We start from the raw sequence: 13,839 nt of genomic DNA, 5'->3' as shown, positions 1-13,839 counted from the left end.
TGGGTTACATTTCTGGGAAAAAGTTCTCATTTTAACCAATTTGGTTGAAACCTAGTACAGCATCAGACTTCAACTCCTATGCGCAGCAATGCTGGTTTTCCAGAAGAAAAAGGAGAAGAAATGACAACTCCAGTGTTACAAAAACTACACATCTACACTGATGAATGTTTTCTGGGCTGCTGTTTCTTTTTTCTGGCGTGAGAAAGAGAAAAAAAGAGAAGTAAAACCACTGATAGAGAAGGAAAAGAGTTGCTGCACAGTATAAAAAGATGGAAGAAGACAGAAATACAAGCTAAAGAGAGGAAGGATATTTAAATTGCAGATACAATCTCTCAGCAAAAGAAAATTGTCATAGTGCAATTTAAGCTACAGCCCAGATTTGCCATATCTGAAATTCTTATCACATCAAAGTGTCTTTACCTGTACAGTTAATCCATAACATCAGATATTCTGGGGTTGTGAGTAAACTTGTGTAAGATGGACCTCAAAGTTACAGCCTTGAAAACACTGAAAACCTTGAAAACACCCATTAACCATATTCTCTCATTTTCAAAAGGTAAGCCTAAAATCAACATCACCCAGGATTATCACCAGGAGAGGTTTGCAGTCCTGGAAAATCCTTATTCCCTGAGAGGCAAGAGGTGATGAACCATACATGGAAAGTGAAATGGGCTCATCCTTCCCCCACACCATCACACCCTCATTTCTTGTGTCATTTTCAGCTGTATCTGAAAACCACTCACCCTTCCAAAACCCTTCAATTCTCAATTTATTAGGGCTGCACAACTGCACCAACAAAAAAGATGGACAACTTCTGGGGATGCCTTTCACTCACTCACTCACTCACTCACTCACTCACTCACTCACTCACTCACTCACTCACTCACTCTCTGCCTCATGTTTCTTTTACTGGCAAAGGACTCCAGTGGGAATAGTCACCACCTTATCTGGGCATCCAGATTTCTGCTGGAGTCCACAGAAACACACAAAACACAGGATCACATCCCCATAAATTGCAGCAGACAAGCAAATTGCATGCTTGACAAATTGCATGCAGACCACAGACTTGATCTTTAGCAAAAATCAAAATAAAAAATGGCAACAAAGTTATACTTTAATATCCTCAGAGCATTGTTAGACATTTAAAAATGAAAGCACGGGTTAGCCCAAGTTAGCCAGAGGCCTCAGCACAGCAAAACTCATGCAAGATCTCTCATACAGGAGATAACTTGAAGAAAATAAAGGCTGAAATTCTACTACTAGATTTTTCTAATCCAACTCTCATGCCTTTTCTTTGTCAGTTTTTTCTAATTCTGTGTTTGCATCATCTATCACTTATGAATTCTACTGCAAAGAATAAACAAATAATAACTATAAATATATGTTCAGAATGAATAGGAGGATTAAGCAGAAAGAGAGAATTTGTTCTCTATCCATTGCTACTAACATTTTGGTACTTATTACCTTTTTGTCATTTCAGCACCTGTGATAAAAAAATTAAATGGTGAGTTTTTACCTCTATGTCAGCTTTCTATGAAAAGTGAGAGAAATTTCCTAACACAGACTTTCTTTCAAATTAAAGTTACAGTACAGTAACACCTCATGGCACATACAATATGCTCAGGATACCTCCCTTGAAGATAAATAAACTTGTAAAATATTACCTCAAATAAAAGTTTAACATTTGTCATGTTTAATCAGCAATAAAAAAATCAGACATCTAATTCTTCACAATTTATCCTTCACCAATACTATGTCACTTCCAAGTTGAAACATGGAAAAAAATTTGACATTTGCAGGCAGCGTGGCAGAAAGGCAGCCTGCCATGTTATCAAAATAATTTATGTTCTAAAATTCCTGTGAGTCCAACATGAAAATAACATCTCCACCATTCCAGCTCTGAGTTTAGACAACTCCAGTGTTACTCGATATGACACACTCAGGGACAGAAATCATCTTAAACTGACACCGATGGTCCCCCGAGCTGACAAACACGAGTTGCTAAAATTCTCCATGTGCTTCATTTTCCGTTCCAGGGAGCGATGTTTGAAACAGGAAAAGGGGGTCAGATCTGGGAGTAGAAGAGATTAAACTGCAGTTTTGTTTTCCTCCTTTTTGGGCTAACCTCTAGTATCAATCTCAGCCTGCTCTAAATTATGTCCAGCTGTCTGTTGCCCTCAGGGACAATTCTAGCAGCCAGAATTACTTGGGAGTACAGTGACATTTTAACCACACACAATCTTCCTTCAGCCTACCTATCCTTGGGTTTTTGAGGACAATGGGGGGTGGTAACACATCCTGCCAGAAAGAAAAAATGTGAACATTGAAGTCGTAAACACATTTGAGTTAAAGAATTTATGAAAACTGTGGGGTTGAAAGAAAGCAAAAACTGAGATGTGACAAAGAGTTCACTAAAGCAGTAGGGAGGGAATAGAGTGCACAGTTTTCAGAAGGAGCCAAAAGTAAGGAAAAAAGGAACATTAGGGACCAGCCTGACAGGGCTTCTTCAATTGTTGCAGGGGTTGGGCTCAGCAGTGCCAAGCTGCTCGTGGCCAGCATGGAAGGAGGGATGGTTTGAGCACTGGGACATCTTCAGGCACCCCAGATATGTAAATAAATTGTCCTTCAGCTCATTCACATACCTCACACTCCCATCAGCATTTCCAAGCATTTAAGTTCTGCTCTCCCACACCAGGCAAGTTTCCAGTTGTCTCAGCAGGGAATATCTCAACTACCAAATCATGGGCTGAGTCTTCTACCTCCATTTAAAGGACTGACAACCATCCTTGGCAGAACGGGGCATTTCAGCAAATGTGTAACACTGGCTGAAGCCAAGGGAAGGGGGTCCCTGCTCAGCCAGCGTTCAGACATCCTCCAAAACGATGTTCCTGCTGTTCTCTGCTTTGTAGAACATCTTTCCAGAGGGGAAAAAACCCAACTGCAGTCCTGTAATACAGGCAGTGTTTTCCTATGTGGCAGCTTAAGACTTTTAAAAATTTTTACTTCATCCAGAACACAACTTAAATTCTGTTCTCTTTGCGTGGCATGGATGAAAATGCCACAATTTAAATGACAATTCAAAACTCACTAAGTAGTGTTGCCAAGTAGATAAAAGCAATTACGATGCTGTTTTGCATTAATTAGATTATTAAAAATACCTTCATTTCTTTCTACAAGCAAGAAAGAGTAAAGTTTAAAATAGATGAGGGACCACATCACAAATAGGAATCCAATTTACACCAACAGAAGTGAACAACTCAGAGCCAATCTAACACTGTGAAGATGTATTCCTAAATAATGAAATGTAGGCTTTAAAGGAATCATTTTGGAGCAGGAGAATGTGTGTCAAAAGATAGCCTGTTAAATATGAAATAAATATGCACACAAAAGTACATGCAAAATGTCCTATAATGTAATGAACTTAGATTTTCTTTATTACACCATGTTGTTTCTTCTGTTCTTTATTTACCAGTGAGGTGTGTAGATTGTAAGTACATTTTCAGGAGTCCCACTTACCTGTAAGCACAGAAACTGCAATGAGGGAGGGAAAATCCTGCCTTCTCTCACAAGCACCTAAAAAATAAAAGACAGGCAACATATGGTTGCAGCTACAAGTATTCCAAAACTACCAGCTTGGCTGATTCTAGAACAGATAAGAAGTGATTTGATTCAGAGACAAAATTAATGAGCACTATACGGCCGTCCAAAAAAGAACTCATGCTTTATGTAAGATCAACTATAATTTAATGTTAAGAATGTTAAGGGATTGTATAGGAAAGCCATTCTCTAGGCCAGCAGTGTCAGAGGTCAGCAGCCTAGCAGGACATTTTTTCAGCTTTCCAGTTTTCCAGGCCTTTCACGATCTAAATTAAGGAGGCAAAAACTTATTTTAATACTAAAGACCTCCTGTTGAACTACAGGAACAGAATAGAGTTGCTCTATGGTGTCACAGGCCCCCCAGAAGCAAAACTGGAGAATTAAATGAAGATCTACTGAACACATTTCTGGGCACCTTCTCCTGACCTAAACAGTCCAAAGCTTCTAAATCCCTGCAATGCCTCCTCATCCTTCCTTCTATCCATGAACCTTCCCCCTGGGTGTGGAAATAATAGCATTTGATAGCCTGAAAAGGTTTTTAAAAGTGATGATTGCTGAACTGAGGCTGTGCTGAGGAACAGGCATTGCCTTGTGGAGGGCTCCTTGTGGCTTCCATCTACCAAAGTTCTAATGGCCACAACACATCAGTCCTGCTATTTTAAATTTCTAGGGGAGGTTTAGATTAGATATTACTGAAAAAAATGTCCAGGAAAGGGTTGCAAAGCACTGAAAGGGGATGCCCAAAGCAGTGGTAGAGTCACCACCCATAGAAATGTTCAAAATTGCGTGAATGTGGGATGTGAGGGCAAGAATATTGGAAGTAAATTCTGTTTGCAACCAAGCGAAGGGAAAGAGATCTAAAGGCCTTTTTGTAAATTCATTTTCTTATAAATATGCTCACGTTCAGTGTTTGCCTTGCATAATGCATGTCATGGAAGGAGAGGAAATTACACAAGCTTGGACTGGGGAAAAACCCAGTTTTCCAGTCTCATTTACACATCTGGCTATAGTTATAATTGAGAACACGGTAGCGATGGACCCGATAATCTTAAAGGTCTTTTTTCCACAACCTCAACTGGCTTACTCAACTTAATCTGCCTCACGACAGACCCCAAAACGACGGCCGAGTTGCGCTCCCTCGAAGATCCCGACGGGGACACGGCCAGCCGGGGCACCCGAGCGGCGTGAGGGAGCGGCTCCGGGGGCTGCGGCCGCCTTCCCCTCACGGTTCCCGCGCAGGGCGGCGGGGCCGTGCCCGCGGCGGGGCCGTGCCCGGGGCTGCCCTCACGGCCCCAACATGGCGGCAGGGCCAGCAGGGGGCGCGCGCGGCGCCGGCGGGACAGGAGCCCGTTCTATTTAGCCCGGGGCCGGCACCGGGCACGCACCGACAGCGGCGGGGGAGCGGCGGCCGCCGGGCACGGACAGACAGCGGCTGCCGGCAGGGGGACATCGGGCACGGCCGGCCGCCGGCGCCGCACGGCACCGGGAGGAAAGACAGCGAGCGGCCGGCGGCGCCGCACCGCCACCTCCGGAAAAGAGAGCGAGCGGCCGCCGGCCCCGCACCGGCACCGCACAGGCACCGGGTGAAAGGGAAGGAGCGGCCGCCGACACCGCACCGGCTGCGGGGAAAGGAGAGCGAGCGGCCGGCGGCAGCGCAGCCTCGGCTGAGGACGGGAGCAGCGGCCGGCGCCCGGCCGGCCCCGCAGGTAGGAGAGGAGCGGGCAGCGCGGGCGGCTCCGTGCCCGCCGGACCCGGGCAGGGCTCTGCCCCAACCCGTCCCCGGCAGAGCCCGGCAGGTGGGGGTGTCCCCCACGCCTTGCTTTGACCGAAAAGTTACTTTTCCGCCCCAAAGCGTGGCCGGCCGGACAGTGCCTCTGCCCGCTCCTTGTCCAGCGCTGCTCCCGGTGAGCGCTGGGGTGTTTTAAACTCCATTGACTGGTTATTTCCGCCCCTCTCTCCCAGCTGGATAAAACCCCCGGGCTGGGAAGCGCGGCCAAGCCTCACCCTCTCCTTGCGGGAGCGAGCGGGCAGCGCCCGGCCGCCTCTCCCAGGTAGGGGCTGGGTGGGCTCCCCGGGCAGGACCCGCTCCCGATCCGCTCCCGGGGGGGCCGCAGCCTCTTCCAGCAAAGGAGACCGCTAAAAGCATTCCTGTTTGATTTGTTTTTCCTTTCTTTCAAGGTTCACGATGTTGACAGCTATGTTCTTGGCTGCGCTCGTTCTTATTACAGTACATTCGCAGGAAACTGAGGAAACCATAACGTACACGGTAAGGTTTAATAGACTTGGAGATAATTACTGCTTTGTGGGGATTCTTTGCTAAATGACCCTTAAGAAAAACCGAATTTCTTGCCAATGTATAGCATGTGCTACAGAGGTCGCTGAGTTTGAATGTTAACCATAAAATAAGCTGTTCCTGCACTCAAACAGTGTTTAAAAGTTCAAGTTAACAAGACTGAGCAAAATACATTACAACTGCTTGTTTGGAAAAAATTACCTATGTACTCTGTTTGAAGGACTGAACAAAATTAGGAGGTTTTAATATTTTTTCAATCCATTTTCATAAAGGCAGGGTCCCTAGGACCTTCATTTGAAATATATGGAGTTTGACAGATAATTAGGTCAAACATTCTTTTGTGTTTTCTTATGGATGTTTCAAGCTGTTTTTAACAAAATGTGAGTACTTCCAAATTTGGGGCTCCTAATGAAGCATCTGAATCCTGGAGTGATCATGGGACTGTTCTTTTCTGAGCTGGTTTTGAGCAGTGGTTTTGCATGGCTTGATAAAATTCTTCAAGAATACTGGAAATAGGTTCTGCTTGCAACCAAGTGACAGGCTAAGAGATTTAAAGGCCTTTTTGTCAGGCTTTTTCTTTTCAATCTGCTTGTGTTCAGTGCTTGGCTTGCATAATGCATGTCATGGAAGGAGTGGAAATTACCCCGGCTTGGGCTGGGGAAAAACCCGCATTTTCACATCTGATTACAGCTGTAATCCCTGCAACTTGCTTCATATGGGTGGACCTCTGGATATGTGCACACACATCAGCCCAATGCCACACAAGCAGAAAATTCTGCACACATGCAAAAAGTTAGAGAACCACAGCCAAAGCCCGGGATTGTGTCTTATACAAGTAATCCCACTGAAGTCAGTGGGATGGCTCAAGCAAGTAAATATCGCAGAGTTGGACCTTCTTGTAGAAGTCAGGGCTTAAAGAAGCCTCAAGTGAGCATCAGGAAGTCAGTAATAAAATACTTTAACACTGGGCTTTAGCAGCATTAAGATTTTAAAGGTTGGGAGTAGTTTTATTTAGAGGCTTCTGTGATTTACTTTTTTTTTAGAGTCCCTACATATAAGTGGAAACCGAAGATGTAAGTGCTTTTTGAAAATCTGGACTAAACAGGGATCCCACCCTCCTTCTTTCTCACAGTTATTATATGAGGGGGGGTTTAATTATGCAGCATTTCACATAATTCTGATTATACTAACTGAACATTTCCAGCAAGCCCACGTGACTTGGGCACCTATGCTCCATTTTCAAGGAGGTCTTAGCCTTGAGGTGCTTCACTGATCCTTAAACACTGATCATGTTAAATGGAACAAAAAAAAACCCAGCTTTGGGAGGTTTTGCTCTTGGGATGCTACTGTTTCTCATGCACACATTGTATCCACGGAGGGCCAAATCCTTTGCTATTGTAAAAGCCTTTGGCTGCAGTAATAGATGGACTTGGCTCCTTGCAGTTAAACAGACAGTACTTCTGTTGTGCATTAACAGGAATTGGGTGATTCAGTAAATGCATGAATTAGCTGTTTTCCTTTGGGTTTGCCTTTTCATAGCTACAGTAACTTTGGAGTTGTCAACTCAGCATGTAGTCAATCCTTTAGAGAGCGTCCACTTACCCCTTGGGGAGGAAAACCCTTCCAAGCTACAACTCGCTGCCACATTTCACAAATCGCTGGTGTCACCTGCAAGAGAAGAAAATATTTTCAATCCTCCTGCTGAGTCAGAGTTTGTCAGAAACAAGTCCCTCAAAATAACTTGAGGACAGGACCTTCAACAAGCGGATCTTGGCATCAGAAAGTCAAGTTTGTCACTTTTAAGTCCCTCAGCAGCAGAGGAGTTGCAATAAGATTTAGCTTGCTTGACTGTGACTAATTACATTAGTCAACTCCATTCTTTTTTTGTATAGGACCATTAAAGTAATACCCTGAGCAGCCCAAGATGAACCTACACAGCACAGCCTGGTTAATTCAATGATATTTTAATATTTTAAATGTTTCTGCTGCAGTTGGTAGCACCATGATACTTTGCTAATCAGTCTCTGTAATGGTGACCTGAGATTAAAATGACTGCCCTCTGGATAATTTAATGGTTTTGGGCAGAGGAATAATGAAGATGCAGAGCAGACTATTTAAAATCTTTCCTGAACTTGCTGGTGTGCATTGATATGAATAGTTGCTGAGCATAGCCTTGTTTGAATTTTGCAAAGTCTTGTATAAATAAGTAGTCCCGCTGTTATAAACTCTAACCGTTTATTTTGTGTCTCACAATATAAATTGTCCTTCCTAGACTGCAGTCCCTGGAGTCACATGATTAAAAAGCATGTGAATGAATTTCCAGCTGTCATGGGATCCTTCCCCATTGCTAGAGTGCTAATGGGAGACAGGATGAAGTCCAGGGGCACAGAGTCCCCTTAGTCCCTCTGGTAAACAGAGGCTGGGAATGAAAGAGATTCACCTGTTGGAAGGCAGGGAACGAGATCCAAATTCGGAGAAACTTGTTGCTTTTCATAAGGAGATTTTCATTCTGGTCATGCCAAACACCATCCAAGGATTCAGCCAAGGAGAGACGGAATAACACAGGGCATAGGACAAGGCAAGGAGAAAGCAATGGTTTTCTCACTATGCCCCCCTGCCTGTTCACAACAAACAATATCTTGGGAACTTCGAGACAGAGGCGCTCTCTGTGTATCATGGAGTCACAGAGCATTCTGAGTGGGAAGGGACCCAACAAGTTTTGCTGTTCCTGCACAGCAGTGCTGTAGCAATTGCCATTTTTCTAGCCTTACCAAGGTATTGCATTTCATTTGTGTCACAGGTTGAGCTCACTGAATACACTCGACTGTTTTTCCAAAACAAAGAATCTCCAGTAACCAAATTTATTTCTCTTTTTCTCCACAGCAATGCACAGATGGCTATGAATGGGATCCTGTTAGGCAACGGTGCAAAGGTACAGTAAATAATTTTCAAAGACAGACTTGCCACTGGTATTCTTTAAGTATTCTCACTGCACACCCCTGTTTTGGACACGGAGGTGTGCGTGCATGTCTCGTCGTGTTCTTTGTGTTAATGGCTGTTGCAGAAGGTTCGACTGTTAAAAGCATGACTTGTGTTGTTGCTAACCACAGATATTGATGAATGTGAAATAGTCCCAGATGCATGTAAAGGTGGGATGAAATGTGTTAACCACTATGGAGGATACCTCTGTCTACCCAGAACAGCGCAAATTATTGTAAATGAGCGAGAAGAAGCAGCAGCTGAATCCACAAGTGGTCGAAACAACGTCATTCGCCGGACCCCGGCCGACCCCCAGCGCGCCCCTCCCAACCCAACCCACCAAATCCAGTGTGCAGCTGGGTACGAGCAAAGTGACCACAACGTGTGCCAAGGTAAGCCAGTGCCTGCCTCGGTCCTGCTGCCCTTGCACTGACTGGAAGGGACTCTTGCTCCTTTAACACCTTTAAAGATACAAAAATAAAACGTGTGAATGTCACCGTTGTTGTTCAAGGTATCAGAATGTGCAGTTTGTTGCAGCCTTACACTCTGTTCCATCTATTTTGGGCTAACGTGTTGAATTAATTCTGATGTCTGCAGCTCCTAAAAAAGCCTCTTAAAACAACTTGAGTTGCATTTTGTGTTGTATTAAGTATGTCTAGGAAAGAAAGCACTCTGAAAAGAGTGGGCAATGCAGCAAGGCATAAACAGTTTGGAAAGGTTTGCAGAACTCTGTATTTTTCAGCAAGTGAATGCTGAATGAACAAAAAATAACCACAGGCCGAACTTTTGTTTAGAGCACGCTGCAGTGCAGAAGGGGCCTATATTTTTTAATTGTGTGGATAAGGAATATTCCTCCAGCAGCAGGAACCCAACTTCTGAACAGCCTATGCTCTTCTGATCTCTGTGGAAGCAGCCCTAGGCAGACCCTGCCAGTTCACTTCCAGCCCTAGCCTGGCCACTCTTTGAAACTATGGCAATGAAGAGCTTTCATCTGAGTGTACATACACCACACACATTGCCAAAAGTTCTCAGGGCATTAGCAATGTTAATTGTATGCATTCAGGAACCAGCCTCACTAGCACTACTGTAAACGAACACTGTTTCATTTATTATTTTATATAAATAGTTTACTCTTCTACTTGCTGAAGTAACAAATGTTTTGGCCATTGTTTTGTTTTCTTTCATAGAAATATATTCTACCCCTTGCTCACAAACTTGCTTTTCAAGCACATTGGAGGGACACCCATGCAAAGAGAGGGCAAAACCTGACCCCATGGTTCATCTTTTCCACTTTGTGGCCTGCAGCAGTATAATCACATAAAATAGTACTTTAGGGACTGTAATCAGGGCAGGCTGTAATACACAGCGGTAGTTTCCTTCTCCCTGGTATTCATGTACACAGGACATTATTTATCACTAGTAAGTAAATTCCCTGTCATTCTGGAGAACAGTAATCATCATGGAGGCTGGAGGAGTTATTTTTGTAGGCAAAGCCTCAGAGTTGCATTTCTGGCTTATCTGCTCATGTCCAACATTTCTGTCACTCTGATTCAAGAATGTCAAGCACAGAACCTACCACAGGAGGTCAGATCTCCTTAACCCTGGGCGTTCACTGGGGGTCATCAAGGGAAAAATCAATGCTAAGGATGGAAAATTGGCTTTTTCCTTAGTTTAACTTGGCCAAGCAGCAGCAGAACCAGGAGCAGAACTGCTGGGTTTGGCCTGGCACTCCCTCCTTCAGGTGATGCTGCTGGCACTACTCCTGGCTGGAGAACTGTAATAAACTCTTCCAACTTCAGCACATAACATTTTCATTTGATAAAAAATACAAGTCATGCTAGAAAATGTCAAAATATGACCACCCCTTTTGCTCTGCTGGCTTTAGGTGTATAAATTTGGGACACAGTAGGGCAGTTTGACAACACTTAGTACCCATAGTTTGTGCTCCAAACCAAGGTTGAGGGTTAGGTTTAATTAGAGACTGACAACTGGTTGAGGTTTCTGTTTTGTTGAGGAGAAATTGGTGGTGATACATTACTATTACTTTACTCCATGCTCTGGCTTCCTGGAATTTGAACTAAATATTTCTATTCAATTCCCAAATCTTTGGTTAATTTATAACAACAACTAAGTGTTGTTACAGTACCAGAACTTTTAACTGGCACTATGGTGAAATCTTGGGCTTGATGAATCGAGCTACTCATTTCCTCATGCCAAAATTTCAATCTAAATGTAGAAAGCATGGAAATATTAGTGCTTAAAAGCTGAAATGTATTGTACTGAATGCATTCCAGCTGGAAAAAGGGTAGTGGACAGTGTGCTTGAAATGAAGCATAAAAGAGTTTTGGAGTACTTAAAGCATGCATTCAACTTCGTGATCTTCATGCTTTTCACTGCTGAAAATATCTTATAAAAGATAATCTTGATCAGCAATGGTCCCACTGCGGATTTATTTAATTATGGTTAAAAGACTTTGCTATGATAACTGCTCAAGGCTCCTAGGGAGTGTAACTTACAGATATAGTCACACTTAAGCTTGTTTTATTGTTTAGTAAATCAAATATGAAGTCCAGCTCCTTCTAATTGTTTGCAGATGTATGACATTCTCCTTCCAGTCCAGCAGCACTAAGTATTTTATAACCAATGTGAAAGTGTGGAGACCTCTGTTTCAAACAATAACATGCTTTGAGGAACTGAATTACTGACATCATGCTGCAGTGTGAGGGGCCTTCTGTATAAACACAAATGTCCACTCCCTTTTTGAGTATGGAACAGTGGGGGAATGACAGGTCAAACACACTCCTGTGGCTCCTGTGCTTGGAATAAATGCCACAAATGACACTGGTCCAGGTGGTTTTCACTCCAGTGATGCGCTGATACGCGTTTTTATAACTACTAATGAGCAGAAACACGTTCCAGTGTGACCCCATTGATGTCAGAAGTGGGGGTAGCAAACATTTCCTGGGATGTTCTCAAGATCCTCTTTATGAGCAGTGATGCCAGGAACCCCCAAACTGAAGCAAGGGTGAGGGAGGTTATTCTGGAGGAAGATCTCTGATGTAGAAAAAGTTGTGCTTCAATGTGAACACTTGGACTGTACTTTAAATTCTGAGTTTATAACCTTACCTAATCCCTTCCCTCCCCATCCCAATCAGTTCCCACTTCACTGTCACTCCTAAATTTGGTCCCTAAGGGAGATTCCCATATGTGGAACCTGGTCACACTTTGAGGAAGCCACTTGGATGTTCAGCCCTGCCTCTGTGAGGGTGTCACTGTAATGGGGAAGAGCAAAAAAACAGAGTAAGAAATAATTTGAAGCAAACTACTGAGTTAACTCATGTTCCCAGACATTTTTTTTCTGATAAAAACCATCAATAGCTGCACTCTGTGCCTGCATACAGGACTGATTTGTATTTTACTTTGTTGTTAGGTTCTCTGTGATTTGAGTCTGCTCCTATTGAATTCAAAAGAAAATCACCCAATTAATTCAATTTTGTCAAACCTGGTCTGCAAGAAAGTACTGGCTTCTCCTAGAATGTTAATGACACTTGAGTGAAAAAAAAGGGACCAAAAAAGGTACCAAATAACCTGTAAACTTGAGAAGGGAAAAAGAATTTATTTTCCTTAATTCCTGTCATGATGGTAATACAAGCAGTAAAGTAACCATTTTTACTCCCCAGCTAGATTAGCTTTTGATATTTCTCCATCCTATCTGTAACCCTTTGTGCTGCTGCAAGTACAGGAGGGAGACAGATTGCAATCCAAGAGATCATCAGTGCTTGTGTAGGTGGGAGAAAGACATTTTTCCAGAGTTCTGCCCAGACTTGGTGGACATTGGTTGCTTTTTTTCCTCCTCTGTGGAAGGAGGGAAAAAGTGAATTTGTTTTCTGTGCCGTGATTATTTTTTCCCCTGCAAAATCATTTTAGGTATCTTTACACTGGGAGAGCTTAGGGTTTTTTTTTTTTATTTTGTTTTGTTTTCTGGTACTTTTTAAAGTAACTTATCATACTCAAGCTATGCTTTTAACTCAAGAAGTTAATTGTGAATAAGTCAAATAAGGCTAAATTTTGCATCTGCACAATCCTTTTTGTTGTTGTCCTGTTAAGGAGGGAGGGACAAGAGGGAGCAGCTCACAATGTCTTGTTTTCCATATAAAAATCCCTTTATATTGTACATATTTACATGTGTCAGGGATGTGCAGGTGGCATACAAAGGACATAAAAGGTGTGTGAGTGCAGGTGCACTTGGCTGCCCTTGGCAGAGCCTGGCTGTGTTCTGGCATTTTGGCTGGGTACTGCAGTTCCTAATGAGCTCCGCTCACCGCGTTTTGATTCCCCTCCCTGAGAGCTCCTGGAAAGTGCAGCCGCCTCCAGCCCAGCTGAAACTCAACCTGAAATGCACCCCAGGGGTGCCACTAATGTGCCACAACCACTAACGAGCACTCAGCCTTCAGGGCCAGTCTCCAGGGAGCCTCAGAAGTGCATGGGCTGGGATTTTGGAGCCTCTGCACCAAGCTGGGATCTGCTCCTATGGGCTCAACCCGTTTTCTAATACAGGCATAACCTAAAATACAGCTATAGGAGATCCTTAGCCATGGAAATGTTTTGGAGAGCTTTTTGTAAAATGCTGTACCATCCCAAGTTTTCCCCCTTTCTGTAGGTAAGGAGAACTTTAAAACTTCTTCAGGGCTACTTGTTAAAGAGCCTGAGGTGTGATGGGTTTTGTTCCAGAGTTGTTCCTCTCAGGACAAGACTGTTTACAAGGACTTGCAGTGATAGGACAAGGGGGAATGGGTTTAAATTGAAAGAAAGTAGGTTTACATTAGGTATTAGGAAGAAATTCTTTACTGCGGTGGTACTGAGGCCCTGGCACAGGTTGCTTAGGGAAGTTGTGGGTGCCCCATCCCTGGAAGTGTCCAGGGCCAGGTTGGATGGGGTTTGGAGGAACCTGAGCTAGTGGAAAGTGTCCC

General features: G+C 43.7%; 1 protein-coding gene across 2 annotated transcripts in view; it reads left to right on the top strand.

Annotated features, from left to right (window-relative positions):
• Positions 1-5,039: 5,039 nt before the first annotated feature.
• Positions 5,040-13,839, top strand: part of EFEMP1 (EGF-like fibulin extracellular matrix protein 1) — a 45,475-nt gene continuing 36,675 nt past the window's right edge. Inside the window, exons 1-4 of one of the 2 annotated variants that reach the window (XM_005525458.2) lie at positions 5,040-5,303; positions 5,776-5,863; positions 8,774-8,822; positions 9,001-9,261. In XM_005525458.2, the coding sequence (XP_005525515.1) occupies positions 5,783-5,863; positions 8,774-8,822; positions 9,001-9,261 (391 nt within the window). In that variant the 5' untranslated portion in view covers positions 5,040-5,303; positions 5,776-5,782. Of the gene's footprint in view, positions 5,304-5,532; positions 5,649-5,775; positions 5,864-8,773; positions 8,823-9,000; positions 9,262-13,839 lie in introns of those variants that run through there. The other variant, XM_014254607.2, reaches the window with a different exon arrangement.

The sequence above is a fragment of the Pseudopodoces humilis genome, chromosome 3 (assembly GCF_049639895.1).
Source record: "Pseudopodoces humilis isolate 2021_Gansu_Grassland_sample_001 chromosome 3, ASM4963989v1, whole genome shotgun sequence".
NCBI classification, from domain to species: domain Eukaryota; kingdom Metazoa; phylum Chordata; class Aves; order Passeriformes; family Paridae; genus Pseudopodoces; species Pseudopodoces humilis.
This window is presented reverse-complemented; position numbering and strand designations above follow the sequence as displayed.